The sequence below is a fragment of the Lutjanus erythropterus genome, chromosome 1, assembly GCF_056507025.1.
Source record: "Lutjanus erythropterus isolate fLutEry1 chromosome 1, fLutEry1.hap2, whole genome shotgun sequence".
Lineage (NCBI taxonomy): Eukaryota > Metazoa > Chordata > Actinopteri > Lutjaniformes > Lutjanidae > Lutjanus > Lutjanus erythropterus.
In genome coordinates this window covers 6,363,801-6,379,563 of record NC_139317.1, presented here as the reverse complement: position 1 = coordinate 6,379,563, position 15,763 = coordinate 6,363,801, and the positions used below count along the sequence as shown (strand labels likewise).

General features: G+C 41.8%; 1 protein-coding gene across 1 annotated transcript in view; it reads right to left on the bottom strand.

The window, feature by feature from the left end:
- Positions 1-15,763, bottom strand: part of prmt3 (protein arginine methyltransferase 3) — a 79,841-nt gene continuing 64,078 nt past the window's right edge. Inside the window, exons 14-16 of the mRNA XM_084731661.1 lie at positions 14,819-14,869; positions 12,634-12,721; positions 1-268 (exon numbers count right to left, since the gene is read on the bottom strand). Coding sequence (XP_084587787.1) covers positions 159-268; positions 12,634-12,721; positions 14,819-14,869 — 249 coding nt within the window. The 3' untranslated portion in view covers positions 1-158. The remainder of the gene's footprint in view (positions 269-12,633; positions 12,722-14,818; positions 14,870-15,763) is intronic.

Genomic DNA, 15,763 nt, shown 5'->3' with positions numbered 1-15,763 from the left:
TCTCATAAACTGTTTTTATTACAAGGCACAGAAATAATTCTAACAGTTGTATAATCAAAAGCGACTAATTCTTTCCTGCTCCCACCTGTTGTGAATTCATCAAAGGTCAATATAAAAGTGGGCTGTTTGCTGGATGTGGCACCATCTGATGGCTGATGTTACTGCAGGCTGTACGTCAGCTTCCTGTCTCGGAGGTCGAAGGTGACCAACAGTGAACGAGGATCCTTCTTGTTTTTACGTACGGTGATTTTTCCCTGCAGCTCCTCCCCTGAAGAAAAGAGGAAGAGGAGATAAAACCCAGTATCAACACGCAATTTGTTTCACTTTGGAGACACACTGAAGCAGCCACTTGACAGTAGAGTGCCTCCTCCTCCTCCGCTGTGTTTGAAGGTGTGATAATCACTGAAACCAGATGCTGGTCTTGGCTGAGTTTCGGCTCACCATTGCCCATTTGTGCTGAGTGCTTTAGTGTTTACTTTAAACAAGAAACAGGACTTCTCTTCAGTTAAACACAAACTTCAGACACAAGAGCTTATAAGAGCTGTTCAAGTTAAAGATTATTTAAAATTCATTCTCACACAGGTTTCTCAAGACACTTCACAATAAAATATTAAATGAATGTTCAAACAGAAATGAAAATATGACGAATGGAGATGGGGGGGGGAAAAAAAGCAAGCGCAGTGAGAACAAAGATAAACACAAATCAGCTGCCTGCAAATAAGATTAAGGTAGACTTTAGGGAGAGGAGGAGATTTTTTTTATCTTGAAGGGTTCCTGTCAGGTGAGAAGCACCACAGCATTTGACCACGACAGAATAAAAAAACCTCTAACTGATCTTCTCATGGAAAACTAGAGTCCATATTACCTATGTGAGAGCAAAGTACTAAATATTGCAATGGATTTGAAAATACTTTTAAGACACATATTGTTGCATCATTTTAACTTGCGTTCTCTACAGTGTAGCCGACTAAACAACAACACTAAATAAATCATAAAATTTAAAAGGCACTGAAAGTTTAAAATAGACTAAAATTTAAAACTTTTCTAAGATTTATCTCACATCACAAATCTGATATCCAAAATCTTCAGCCTTTTAGGAGTTTGCACATACAGGGGGATTAGGGATCTCCTATATCTTTCAGTTCGACATCTTGGGATGGTCAATTTGTTTCAGTTTCTTGTCTGATGACCTGCATGCTCCTCCCTCAGGGGGGGTAGCCAGTCCCTGAAGTTAGACTTGGGCAGCTGTCTGGCAAAATCAAGACACAGTCGAGTGCATCTCTAAGCTAGAGTACACAATCCAAAGAGAACACAGAGCCTCCGAGTACCCCGAGTATTTACAGCCCAATATGATTTTACAAGCCTTTTTCTGCAGGATTTCCAGCCTTTTAGCCTGGTCTGCAGTCAAGGAACTGTGCCAGACAGGGACTGCATACTCCAGCACTACACGCACGTAGCCTGTGTAGTTGGAAACCAATTCCGACACCAAATTTCTTCAGGCGACGCAGAGCAAAAAGCTTCCCCTTGTCAGCATATGGTCCACCTGACTGTCCCATCGCAGGCTGCCCTGGATGGTGACCTGCCCAGGACTTTGACTGTGATGATCTTTTTGTGAAAAAGACTCAGTACTTTCTTAAAACCCCTGGGCATTGTAGGTCTTTACAAATGTTACTCAAACAGGACTATGCAGAACATTTGTTGGGGACTATTTTCAGCTGCGGATTAATACACATTCAGTGTGCTAATAAGTATTTTTTATGACAGCAGCAGGATGGTGTATGTGGAGCTAATTCAAAATAAACCACAGTGTGTGTGTTCAGGGTAATGATGGAGTGTGGCTCAAGGATGTCGCTATAATTTATAACATCCATAAAAGTTTTTGTGCCTCTTTTCTTGTCCTTGGAAACTTGTTACGTTCGTTTTGGAATAATTATACATGTATGTATGTAAAGTTATTCATTTTTGCTTGTGTGCATCATTTTTCCCAACAAGCTGTTTAAGAAAAAGTGGGTGGCTTCACCTTCGAGAAAGTTTAAGAAAATAAAACTGTTATTCATTTGGTTTCCTTCTGATATTCGTCCACAGTGTATCATGACCAGACCTTGAACGTCTTTATATCAGATTTAAAACATCGAAAGGCAGAGAATAACTTCACTCCGAAGTCCAACACTGATCAGTTTTTGTTCATAATAACAGAGAAATGAAAAACGTCTCATAAACAGAAATCTTCCTGATGCCCTGCAGCAGTACAGTGCTGCTGAGCTCAGGCCTCTGCAGTATGAGCAGACACACACTGGCGCTTATAGAAATGATGATGTGTGTAAAGGCAATGTGGTTTAATGTATGTTAATAAGCAAGACTGTGTGTGTATGTGTGTGTGTGTGTGTGTGTGTGTGAGTGTGTATGAATGCAGAAATCTCCAGATGGCAGCAAGAAGAAAGCGCGTTTACAGTACGACGCACGAGCGATCGGGAGGCCGGGAGAAGAGGCCGATGATTATGACGCATAATCACTCTGATTAACTTCACGTTTGACTGCTGGAGGTAAATGAATGTTTATCCACACAGCAAACAAGCATCCTCTCACCCCCCCACCCCCACCCCCACCGAAAACACACACACACACAAACACACACACCTCCTACAGCCACCCACACCTCCTCTCTGTGCTACACGCTCTTCATCGCTGGAGGTTAGAGGAGGACGTGGAGAGAAACGCTGACTGTGGCGCTTTCTCCAGTGAAGCGGCCGCCATCACTGCTGTCACGTCTCACTCGTTACCATGCCAACGCCGCTGTCACCGAGTCTTTGCTGCTGGCGCCGCACTCTGGGTCTGTCAGTCCACTGCAGAGAGGGCAGACGGACGCAGTGTTCACACTGTGGGTGCTTTTTCCAAAAGCAGAAAAGCAGCGTGGGACAAATGAACTCTGCAAATCTAAAGGAACATCAGTACATTTCAGATTTGGGTGCTAAATATAAACTCCTTTTTTTTCGTGAGGTGCTAGAATCCCTCCTGTGTTAGACAGGAAACTTTATAAACAGTATATTAAACCTGTATTAATACAGTAATTTTCAAACTAATGTTACAAAGTGCTGTACAGCACATAAAGTCAACAAGTAACCAACTGGCAGATGTTGGCCTATCTTGCTATATCAGTCCATACCGGCATCGGCATATATTAGGCAATAAAGATATATACTAGCATCTGATTTGATGATTCTCAAAAGCATTTAATTTGAATTCTCTATAAAATGCTCTATAAATGCTCTATAAGGGCTAAAATATATTTTTTAAGTTTTTGATTAACTTTATTAGACAAACAAACTGAATATTCAAAGAGTCAGAACTGTTCTGTTCTGAGTTATGGAATATTAAATCATCCGTCTTTGCTCACTACATCTCAGCCTTTCTTACCCTCAGGTGTGCATAAGCCACAGGTTATACGTACTACTTTTTCTGATACAAAAATGGGAAATTATCGGTTATCTTATCAGTATCGGCCATGAGAAAGAGGTTATTATCAGTTATCAGTATTGGCTGAAACAAATCCATATCATGCATCCCTACTCTCCAGGCTCCAGAGTCTGAAGTGTGAGTAAAAAAAATCTCATGAAGGGCAGAAAATATCAAGGACAGGTAGACAAGGTTAAAAAAAAAAAAAAATCAATACTGTAATTGCTTAGAGATTCTGATTCCAATGCAGTCTGTGGCCTAGTAGTTCTAGTTCAGTGGTTCTCACACTTTTTCTGACATGGCTTGGCTTGTCTGTATTTCTTTAAACCAATCACAGTTGCCTGGGGAGCACTAAGCTCGGGATGCAGCCACAGTGCCCCTGCAAAATAGTGTTGTTTTGTTGGAACATTTGCACATGGGGAGGTTAGCCCTGACATTAAAATGACTAAAACACTGCAAAAAGAAAAGGTAACAGCTGCTAGCTTGTTTACATTCATACTTCCTGTTCTGGTCGAGACAGTGTTCTGCTGCACTGTCTTAACCAGCAGCTTTTTGCGGTAGCCAACAGGCAGAAATTTTCCAGACTGGAAAAAGATGTACCCTGTAATATGACTCAAAAAGACACCATCTGGCTCCCACTCCATCACCAGCTCAATGAACTGGGCCAGTGGTCGACACTATGGACGCAAGACAACCCAGCTGTAGCAGTAAAGGTCACGAGCACATGTCTGGTTTGTGTTTTCTGTGTGGCTAAACAACGGTGGTGTGTAACATCCTGTTGGACAAGTTGGAAACACCACAACCAGCCAACAGTTGGAGCTGCTCGTCCTTCAGCCAACTCTTTTCCAGATTTCAGATGGCGCTCAACCTCATGCAGATCTCACAAATAGAGCCAACACAAATAGCATCTAAGTTGTAAGTACTGCTGGGCTTCTGTTTCCATGTTACCCATGACTCAAATATCAGATTAACGATATTCTAACCGAACCACAAACTTTTCTTTGCTTTCACTTATTTTATAAAAAAAAAATTGCACCAGAAGCCTCAATATCTGGTAAGAGCCACAGGGCCTGGTGCTCATGGGAGGTGGCAGACGGCTGCAGTCAAACCCAAGTTGGCAAAAGGCCGATAAAGGTTAAAGAAATAATTGCTTGACCTTTGGAGAGATTCTGTTAAAAAACAACTGCAAGAAAAGAAGACGAGTGGGACCAAAGAATTTTGCCCTTAAAACTAACTTTTCAGAAAACTGTCCAACTAATCTTTCATGTTTCATGTGGAAGTACTGAAACATACAAACAGAACCGAACCAGCCGAATGTCTGGTTCAGCCGTGGTGCGACTACAGCAGCTCTGCTGTAATCAGTCAGACCAAACTCCCCATGGAAGAGGGCCTCAGTGCCTTCAGTAAACTGGCCACTCAGTTGCTGGGAGAAAAAGTTAACCATGTGTGGAAATGAGCCGGGGAATGGAGCCGCGATGTCGTACATCAACATGCCAGTGTCATTAAGCACAACCAGGCCCACAGAAACAGCTTCTCTCAGCCCAGTGCAGCCTTTCTCCATGAAATTACACTGGAAATACAAGGCTCGCCTTAGTGATTCATTTAAACTGTTGTCATTTACATTTTGACCGTTTTGCTCACACTCCTACAGTATCTCAAACTCCATACAGTGAGGGCAAGAGTAGACTGAGCTGAGGTGCTTTGCTGAGAAAAGAAGATTATGATTTTCTTCAGCAGGGCAGATTGATTTAAACCTGGGGTTTTCAAAGTCTGAGACTTTGGGCCTCCCCTCAGATAAAGCTTGGACTAAGGTGCCTCTTATTTATTTCTTACTTGCTTATTTTCATTCAATTCCTGGATGTCAATTCGATCATGATTATGTCATTTGAAAGGCACTCAGCAATTGAGCCAAAATATTGAACTTTGGACGACACCAAATACATAAAAACAAGTCTTCCCAAAGGCATTCATTAGTTTCTGACTCTGGAAGGGTGGGAAAAACTCAAACTACCAATCCCCCACACTTACTTGGACTCCATGTCTCCATGAAACATATATCCACAGAAGGGCACAGCTTAGAGTAAAAAAGTTAGAAGAAGAAGAAGAAGAGTCTGGGCAGGAATTTCACAGTGCCCATGACAGACATGGCTGCCATGCCCCCTCAGTTTTGCCCTATGCCCCTAAAAAAATTATACACTCCACACAGGCCACAGTGGCCTTGATACCCCACATGCACTGCCCCAGCTGATTCCGTTGTTTTCTCCTATGCCTCTTTCCTATCACTCTGGCCTTTAGATACCAGCATCTTTTGCTGGGATTTTGCTGGGGCAGCAGTAGGGAAAATGCTACACACATAACCAGTGGTGGGTTAGATTTCAAGCCTGGTATGATGCACTGGAAAACCCGGACATTTATGTGTGATGCAGCAGACTCACAGCAGAGAGAGCGAGAGCACTCTGGATGAGCACAAGAAAAGGAGCGTGCGGACATGGAAAGCAGTGTCAATGTAATACAAACTTTTTTTGATCATGAAGTAGGGTTAGGCTGATGGACGATGCCATCATGCATTGTGAAGGTTAATAGTCATCAACTGTTCCTCAGATAAATGTCCCCTCTGGGACAGAAAAAGTTTATTATATTCTATTCTATAAACATGGCAATGTTGGAAGAGGAGGTGGCAATAGTGTAGATCTTAAGAAAGAGGTAACAGTGGAGGCAGGTGGAGAAAGTTAAAGTAAAAGTGGCCAGTGGTGTCTTTAAATACACTGAGATATGTCAACTTCTTCATCATGTCTTGTGGTCATCATTTGCTTGAATTATTGGCTACACTGACCCAAACAACAACCACTGGCACTGCTCTGTGTTCGTATCCATAAGCTTTCAGAAAACCTGCACAAATCCAGATGAAATGAACGCAGAGTACGAACAGAAGACTGTATGCACACCTATTGTTAAGCAGAAATTAGCCTTAAGTGCAAGATACTGTGTTGTATTAGAGTGATGGTGCATTTAAAAAGCATTCCATTGCTTATAAAAGTGTAAGGAAAAATGCAAGCGGAGGAGAAAGATTTTTTTGCCATATGAAAGGGCTGAGAACAAAAAGGTTCACTTCAGACACAAAGTTCAGGTACAATGCTCTTGGGGATCCTATAAATACCAAAAGCATTTGGACTTTCACTTTAGTCCCCTCCCTGACTCAGCTCATGGCCACATTTCAGCCATATCTCTTCGACATCCTCCCTCTTGCTCCAATCTACCTTCATTTAATCAGTTTTCTTTCTTCTTGGGCCTTTCATGTTCAGGGCAGAGCCAAGAATCAGATCTGATGGGTAGTATATCCCAAGCACCCATCTGCAGACACAAAACCAGCCCGTGTGTTGAATTACAGCCCTGAAGAACTTGAATCTCGGCTCTGCCGCTGCTGCTCGACAGCTCAAGGACCTTCAGAGTTCAAACGAGAGAGGGGGTGGGTGCGAAGGGGAAGGGTTGTTTAAAGTGAGCCTGGGCAGGTGAGGGCGGGAGAAAGAGGAGATTTGGAAGACTTACAGCACCGCTTGGGACAGAGGAAGTGAGTCACGAGAGTAGGCGGGAACAAAGACCACCTGGCTGTCCAATGAAAGCAAAAGCACAAATGTTTCAGCTGCTCTGAGTGGCCCTCGGCACAGGTAACCAGGCCACAGCCTCACCTCAAGGGATCATGGGACTTTCTTGCAAAAAAACACTAAGTGTGACCTCGTTTCTGTGGTAAAAATTAAGTAGGTAAAAGTGTGAAAAAGGACCCTCCTCTTCAATACTTGAGCTACACAAACACACCAGAGCATGACAAATGATTCGCTGTTTAATTTATTGCGCTGCCAGCCGGGAGGATTTGCAGGGATGTTTTGTTCCAGCCTGCTGCGTGCCTTCTCTCTCTTCCGCCGGCACCTCCCACAGTAGCGCAGCCTCAGAGTTAATTACTGCTGCACTCGTACAAACACATCAAATAGGATTCGGTCTCCGCCGCGATAAATCACCACAGACAGAGTCGGTATTAAAACAAACCACTGGATGTTTATGCCCAGCCCTCACTACAGCCGATCAGAGCTGAAGGTGCTTCTCAGTCAACACCCAGGAGGAGAGGCCACTGTGTGTGAGTGTGTGTGAGTGTGTGTGTGTGTAAGTGTGTGTAAGGGAGAGTTTTGTCATCTTCAAGGTGACTTTAGGAAGTTTTCTCTTAAAGCCAGAGGAGATTAGCACAGAAGTATGCAAGTACTCTTGTGAATTTGAGTGTAAAGGAGTAGTGTGTGCGTGTGTGTGTGTGCGTTGTAAAGTACACCAAAGGAGCCTAGCAGGAAGCTGGTGAATGCTGTTAAAAACTCAATTTCTGGTTTACGGCCCCTGGAGGAGGCTGGGGACTGTCAGGGAGTCGGGGTGGAGAGAGCACATCAATAATCTGCCGCTCACTCTCTCACACACACACACACACACACACACACACACACACACACACCCACCTGCATTTTGTTCTTCCTTTAAACTTTTCCTCTTTGCTCTCCTTGTTTCACGTATACAGCACACACTCAGACTGATGGATCTTTATAGCCTCGGCGTCAGTTTAAGCTCGACCCTATCTTAATGCGATGTCGAAAACAGGCTGGTTCTGAGCTCAAGCTGTGAACGTGTGAGTGTGTGTGTGTGTCTTGGCTAATGTTGTAACATGTCACTATGCCCCAGAGTAACCCCAAGAGCCCAGATGCTCTGCTGACTGTAAAATCAGGCACAAGGTTAAAAAAAGACGGGGAGACGGAGAGCGTGAGGGAGCGAAAGAAAAGACTGTTTCAAGTTTGTGTGTGAGTGTGTGTGTTGCATTAAAGGGATAGTTTGGTTTCTTTGAAGTGGGGTTGTATGTGGTTCTTATCCATAGTCAGGGTATTACCTACCTTAGATGGCAGTCGACTCGTTCCCAGTTTGGAGAAGCAAAAATTCACTATCAGTTTAAGTGTATGCTATATTTATATTCACTGCAGTACCTTGCCATCAGACAACTTTTTCTGACGTGAAACCTGTGTTATATAAACCAAACATCACTCTATCCTGAGCAACCAGACCTCTTTGGCAAAAACATTTTACCTTGCAGAGCACGGGGGTTGCTGGTCTACCACTACCTCCATTTGTTTGTGTGATTGTGTGACTTCTGTGAATCTGCACTAACCCTTGAAAACACCAAAGTCACACAAAAACGCAAACAAACCAACCGACAGAGACAGTGGTAAACCAGCAACTCCTGTGTTCTGTGAGGTAAATTTACTCTTTTCACCTACGGAGTCTGGTAGCTCTGGAGAAAGTGATATTTGGGTTATTCAGTGATGGTTTCTGGTCAGGAATAGAGCATAGACTTAAACCGATACTGATTTTGTTAGGTGGCTAAACTATGTTTTGTTGTTGACCCTGTCCACAGCAGTACACTGTTTAGCTTCCTGCAACAGTACTCCTGCTGCTGCCGACCACTATCTACACTGACTAAGTACCTCATACAGCCTCACTTCAAAAAGTCTGAACTATCCCTTTACCACCATTTGATACACTTCAACAGACTTGAATCTGCATTGTAATCTTTATTATGTAAGAACAAGACAAGCTTAAAGACTGAAGTCTAGTGGGGCCTAGAGGCAGCTATGTTTATCACACTGCACAAAGAGCAAACTAATGATTTCACTTTCATTAGTCCTTTCCCAATAATGGGGCTCGAAATGCAAAGAGAAAATGCAAACTCTGCCAGCCAGTGGACTTGAAACTTTGACAGACTGACCTTAAGGTGGCACTAATAAGTAAGTATCATGACAATCTGCACATGAAATTTTAATACTTCTGTTTGTGGTTTCTCTTCACATGATTAGTGTGATCAAGAAAGCAGGACGATTCATTTTAGTTTTCTAGATATCTTGTCATTGATCAAGGGGAGAACTGCAGCCTGGTGATGGCTGGTTAGAATAAAACCTATTTTGTTTAGTTGTGTATTTACATTGTCTTAAATGTTTCCAGCTATATTTAAACACATAGAAATATGTTAATTTAATAAAGGTAATGGTGCATATCCAGCTAACCATTGCTAGCAAGTTGCTATTGCTTATGGGAAACCACTGGATACGTCAGAGTGTGAGGAAGAAAGTCTGCTAACTTGACTAAAAATAACATGAATAAAACTATATAATGAATAATACTGTGTCCATGAACATAATTTCTGCCCAAGTCATGTCAGATAGATTTTCATCAGCTATTGTGCTTTCAAAAGTTAAGAAAACAACTCCTATGATCCTACACTACTTCACAATGACATCAAATAACTCTTTCTTATTGTTTTAATGTGAGAGAGATCCCTTGTCTTACAATATACATATTGTTTGTCTAATGGTGCCAATTTAGTTTATCCTGAAAGCTGAATATAAATGTTTTCTTTCATATTTAGACAAAACTTACCCTGAAACACACATGAACAGATAAAGGCATAAACCAGGGCTTCCAGGTTTATTCCTATTATTTTTATGTGTTTATATACTGTACATGTTGGTGACAAATCAAGGAAAAACCAAGACAGTTTCTTAGTTAGGAGTTTATCTACCATGGGATGCTAGAACAGCTTCAATGTTCCTTGAAACTCTACTGGAGGGATGCACGTCATTATTCTAAAAGATATCAGCTGATTGGGTGTTATGGTGATGGAGGTAGAGAGACACTGGTCCAAAAACACTCTGAGGTGTTCATCTGTATTCAACCGAGTTTGGTGGCTCTGAAGGCCAGAGTATATTCACATAATTGTCATCAAACTATTCAGAGCCTCCTCGTGCCCTGTGTGCAAGCATGTGCTTTTACTGTGTTTCTCCATTCATTAATTCTGTTTAATTTTTGATTCATCTGTATATATATTCACGTGTGTGTGTGTGTGTGTGTGTGTGTGTTAATGTACACAGACACAAACACACAGAGTCAAGTGAAACGAGGAACAGAGGTCGACATTTAGATAGTCAAACGAAATCCGTCTCTGTCTGGTTCTACAGTTTCCCACGTGTTAGCATATTGTCGTCCTCAGCTCTCAGATTCAGCGGTGTTTATCTGACCTAGCGGAGTGCGAAGTCTGCGATAGCATTCGAGCAGCGTCAGAGGTTTTGACGTCCTTATCGTCCCGCCTGCCGCCGGCAGGGGCTGAGCGTGGCTAAGGGCCGCCTGACACGTAGCGCCTCCTTCTCTTTGCAGGTCATTTATTACAGTAGACTCTACATCTAGTATCTGGTCAGCACATGGACAGCCGGCCCCGAGCCTCATCCATCCCCACATCAGCAGACACATCCACGATTCCCATTATGATAACGCAAAGAGAGAGCCGGCGCTTACAGCAGTTATAAACACTGCATCATTCACACAACATTTATAATGACTGAGTTTGTAGGGGACACTGAAAGGTAATGATTAGACATTTCTGACATAAACAAAGATTCATAACACGAGCATCAAAAACAATAGAGATTTGTCCTACATTTAGTTAATGAATCACCTCATGAGGGGTTAATATCCACAGTGGGTTCAGGTCATCATTCACAAAAGACACCAAGTTTCTACAGAGGCCCAGAATGGACAAACTAAACACTGACTCTAGAGAGGGCCTTTTGCATTTTTTTGCAAAGTTTCTCGTGAATTGATGCAAGCCAATATAAGAAGTTTACAATTTTCTACAATACTTTTGACAACAATGTCTGGGAAGTCAGGAAGAACCTGTGCAGCTGCTCCAACAATCATGTCAAATTTCAACTTTGGACAAAGACAAAATGTAAAATACACAAACCTTTACTTCATTCAAGGAACTTTGCTCCTGAAAACCTTCAATAACTGATGGAAAATGTGAATTCATATATATATTTTTAATACATATTACACAGTACTTCATCACTTAAATGTGGTGGGGGTGGTCCATCTTTTCTCTTGTTCATTATCCATTTCTGGCTGTTGTCACAACCAACGTCTAACTATGCAACATTTGAATAACATTAATAAAAGAAACCTTCACCACTTACTGTGAGCCGCTGTCAATTATCTGTGCTGTCACTATTAGAAAGTAACAGTAGACACGGTATTTAGTAGGGAACCCCACATCCGCAAGATCTCGCAAGAGTGAACATTTTGACCTTGAAAAACCATGAAAAATCACGCGAGGGTCTTGCAAATTTGGGGTTCCCATCTATATCATAACCATATGATTGAGTTGTGTATGATGAAAATTGGGTCAAAAAGCTGGAATATTTCACAAAGTGTAGTGATGAAACAAAAAAAGGGGGTAGGTCTTAACATGTATTCACTACATCCTACTCCTTTTTGGACATAACTTATTTATTTCTGCTGAAAGTTTGCTGTTATGTTGTTCAACATGTTTGAAATCAAATCTAATATAATGTAAATCTAATATCCATCATACAGAGGGATGTGGTGAAAGTGTAAAAACGGTTCATATAATGTGGAGATGATGTTTGTACCCTGATAAGAAGTTAGGGTGGATTTTTTCGGGTTGTCTGGTTGGTAATAACAATGCTGTCTGATTTACCACGTTCATGGCCAGTCAGTGACAATTCTCTCTACAGATCAACAACACTGAGGTCAACACAAACAGCAACAGAAGACGCTCTGTCATGTTTTCCAGGGTTTGAACCTGCAGAAAGTTATTTCAGAGAACATCCATGCTGCTGCGCCTCGCAGCAAGCTGCACCACTTAATAAAAGTTTAATCTGCTGATACAGTGATTCTATAAATATTTCACTGGTCAGTTACAAAGTGCTCGTCTTGTAACGTGTCATGATTCAGAGGCCTGCGACCGACTATCAGATGAAGTTTTACATGCTGTCTCAGATGGCTGAGCGTGATTTGTTTTGATCCCTCGCTGTCTCCGCGGGTGACAGATAACGGGTGTCAACCAGCCTGACAACATCTCCACCACAGACGGATTACCTGCCGCAGCTCGCGATGACGCACCGCCGAGGTCCACGAGAGGAAAATAAAATCATGGAAGGAAGTAAAAACTTAAACCTAAAAGTGAACTTACCTGCTCTGGTAGTTCTAGTCTGCATGAGAGTTGATGAAAGTGCAAAAATCTCACTGTGCATGTAAATACAAAACTACAGTATGGCGGTGTGTCTCCTCGCTGTGTGGTTCACTGACCTGCTTGGACAGAGATGGGCCTCTCCAGCAGGAAGACAGTCTGTTTCCAGTGCGTCTTTGTGACCTGAGGACCCGTGGAGAACATCACCTGCCGTGACAATGAGTGAAAAAAAAAAAATCAGAACAAAGACATCACAAACCTCTGCTGTTAATTCTCTCTAATGAGCCTGGAGCACTTTGCTAAGTTGATGCATTGTGCAAAAACAAAACATTCGGATGCTTAAGGACATAAAATCTTCACAAATCAGTTTAAACTGATCAATTACTTAAAATAGATCAAGTTTCAGTAAGTATCCATGAAAACCAAAAGCAGTGAGCCTTAATGTAAGCCTATGGGAAAACATGCTATTTAAATTAATGTTGTTTAATGAGAGTTCCTACACAACAGTAACATAAAAGAGCAATACAATTTAAAAGTTGGGAGTAATAAAACTGGAAAGGCTCCAGCTTAAGTGTCACTTTCTCAAAAACACAAGAAAAACTTACTGGATGGAGTCTTGTTCAATTAAATTAAAATAAAGTTTAAAGCACAAAAGGCCTGGAATCAATCCTTTTTCATAGTTTCTGTTTCTGTTCTGTACAGTCAATCCACTCTTAGGGGCCATGTCCACCAAAGCATTTTTTCAGATGCCAGCACATTTTTTGAATTGTTTAAAGTGGGAGTGACTCGTATTTTAAATAGACTACAGCAGCAGGGTGAAAAGGCGCTAAGTGTCTATTCTGCGCTGAGTGCTGTACAGTCGCCGAGAGCTGAAAAGCTATATTTAAATGCTGTGATCAGCACTCTCACTTTTTACCCAGACGTCCAACCACAGTGGAGTAGTGGTGGGGAAAATACCACAAACTGTGTCCTACTCACACGGAAGTAGCAAGTGAACTCAAGCAGAGGGAGTGCGAAAAATTGTCCAGCTATAAAATGAGCAATGTCACAGTTGCACCACTTGTTTTTTGCGGATGAGTAAGGTAGCAATAAGCGTTATGTTATTTATACATAGCTTACGTAATTTTCTCAGTCAGCCTTGTTTCTGTATAGCTGGGAGATGGTTTACTTACATCTAACTCCAAACAGTTCCCTGATTTCTTTCCAAACCTCATCTTTTATGAGGATATTCCTGCTGAGGATCATATCAAAGGTGCCACTTCTTAGCCTCTTTAGTTTTTCATCATCCTAGTCAACTCCTTTGATGAGGATAAACAGAAATGTAAAGGATGTCAGTATCAATTTTGAGCCAAGAAAATAGGTTGGAGGTGAAGCAAGAGTGCCTAAGATCACTTAAAATAGAACCAAGGCGAACACTTTTTCAAACAAGAGACATGTTGCCCAGCAGGTTAGAACATTTTCACTAACAAAAATTCAAACAATCTGGTGTTCGCTCACATGCAGGTTAGCATCACTTCCAGTTAGGGAGCAGTATAATCCTTGAACTGGGCTACTCAACTTCAGCTCTTGAATTTAACAATCGTAGGCTAGTGATGTTTCCTCGCGTACAAAATTTCATGAATGCACCGAGACCAGTGAGTCCGTTCGTCCTCCCTTCGTGCTTCAGTCTTCCCTTCATCCAGTTAAGGACCAGAGAAAGTTCCCCACCTAGTGCTGACATTTTAACATTCAGTATTTGTTGAAAACACAAACTATCTGTGAGAACATGTAAAGTTATCGTTACTTCTGTGGATATTCCGTTGCAACCGAAGTGTCTCATTCTCCAAAGCGCTCTCAAGTGATCCCAGCTGTGCATTTTCAGAGGAACTTCTGTCATTTTTGGTTGGGAATGCTTTGGTGGACACAGCTTCTTACAGTTCTGAGTGTCAAATTCATTTCTAGCTTAGTCTGTGTTTTAAGTGAAACCACAGTGCACTGTATTCATGAAACAAACAGATAATCCCATGTTACATCTTTCCAGCTTTGGCTCCCAGTAGAAATGGAAATTTACTGGACCATCCATGCTGCATGCAGTTTGAGTCTCAGGTAGAATAGCAAGTGCAATCAAAAGGCATGTCTGTGTTGCTCACAGAGCTTGGCATCGGCTGTTCCAACTGGCCGGCTCTGCTGGGTAAGTGCTTATATCAGCAGTCGGCTAGGACGCCCGTCGATTGCCAGCGAACGCCTCGGGGAGGAGGAACACGCTAAAGCGTGAACATAATTGAGTTTCCGTTAAATGGCTTGGCCGTTGCCGCTGCTGCTTACCTTGTTGCTGCAGCCTTTGTCAAAGAAAATGTCAAAGTAGCCGACAATTGCCTGCAATGAAATATGAGGGGCGTGTTAGAATGTGACAGTACAATAAACCCCTGGATTTGTTTGACTACACTGCAACTCTGACAGGCAGAGCTGAGAGAGAGGCAGGAGGCAGAACAAGTCTCAGGGTTTTAATGAGCAAAAGAAGCTCAATGAGCTGCTGAGTTCAGGAAAAAGGCAGTAAAAACAAACTGGGAAGAAGATTTACAGTTCAAATATTTACAGTTATCTGCACAGTTACTCTTCTTTATGGTGTTACCTGAGAGGAGGCAGGGTGTCACTTTTAACAACTGATGAAATGATAATTAATTCTGTTTAGTAATTATTAATAATGCTATAACTTATGTTAATAGATAATTACTTGAATATAAAATATTGTCTACCTAATATAATAAGCTCTCTATTAACATTATTTGAATGGCTATTATAACGTTGGAACTGATGATTATAATACCTTAGGCAGGGTCAGACTGGACCAGCACCATCGCGTTGTCAAAATACTGGTCGGTTTGCCCTCAACTTCCACGAGAGACAGTTGCCTTGAGGCGTTACAGAACTCAGGTCATGTTTAATCCTTCTGGACAGGCATCATGCCAAAAAGTGTCTGCCATTTATTGTATCACCCAGTTTATATATGTCTACAGCTGCTTTTATCTGAATCAAACATTCTTAACATCGTAACATAACTTTATATCCATGATAATAGCAAGGAAATGTCTTTCTGAAACTTAAACGTTTCTTAAAAATGTTAATTACAGTTGTGGCCAATGAAGTTTATAGTGTCCGCCTTGAGATTTATTTTCTTTTTCTCTCTGACCTTTTCTGCTCTAGCCCTTTGCTTTTTCAGTACATTATCCCTTTCATTTGTGTTTTTGATTTGAGCTCTGCTCTTTCTGT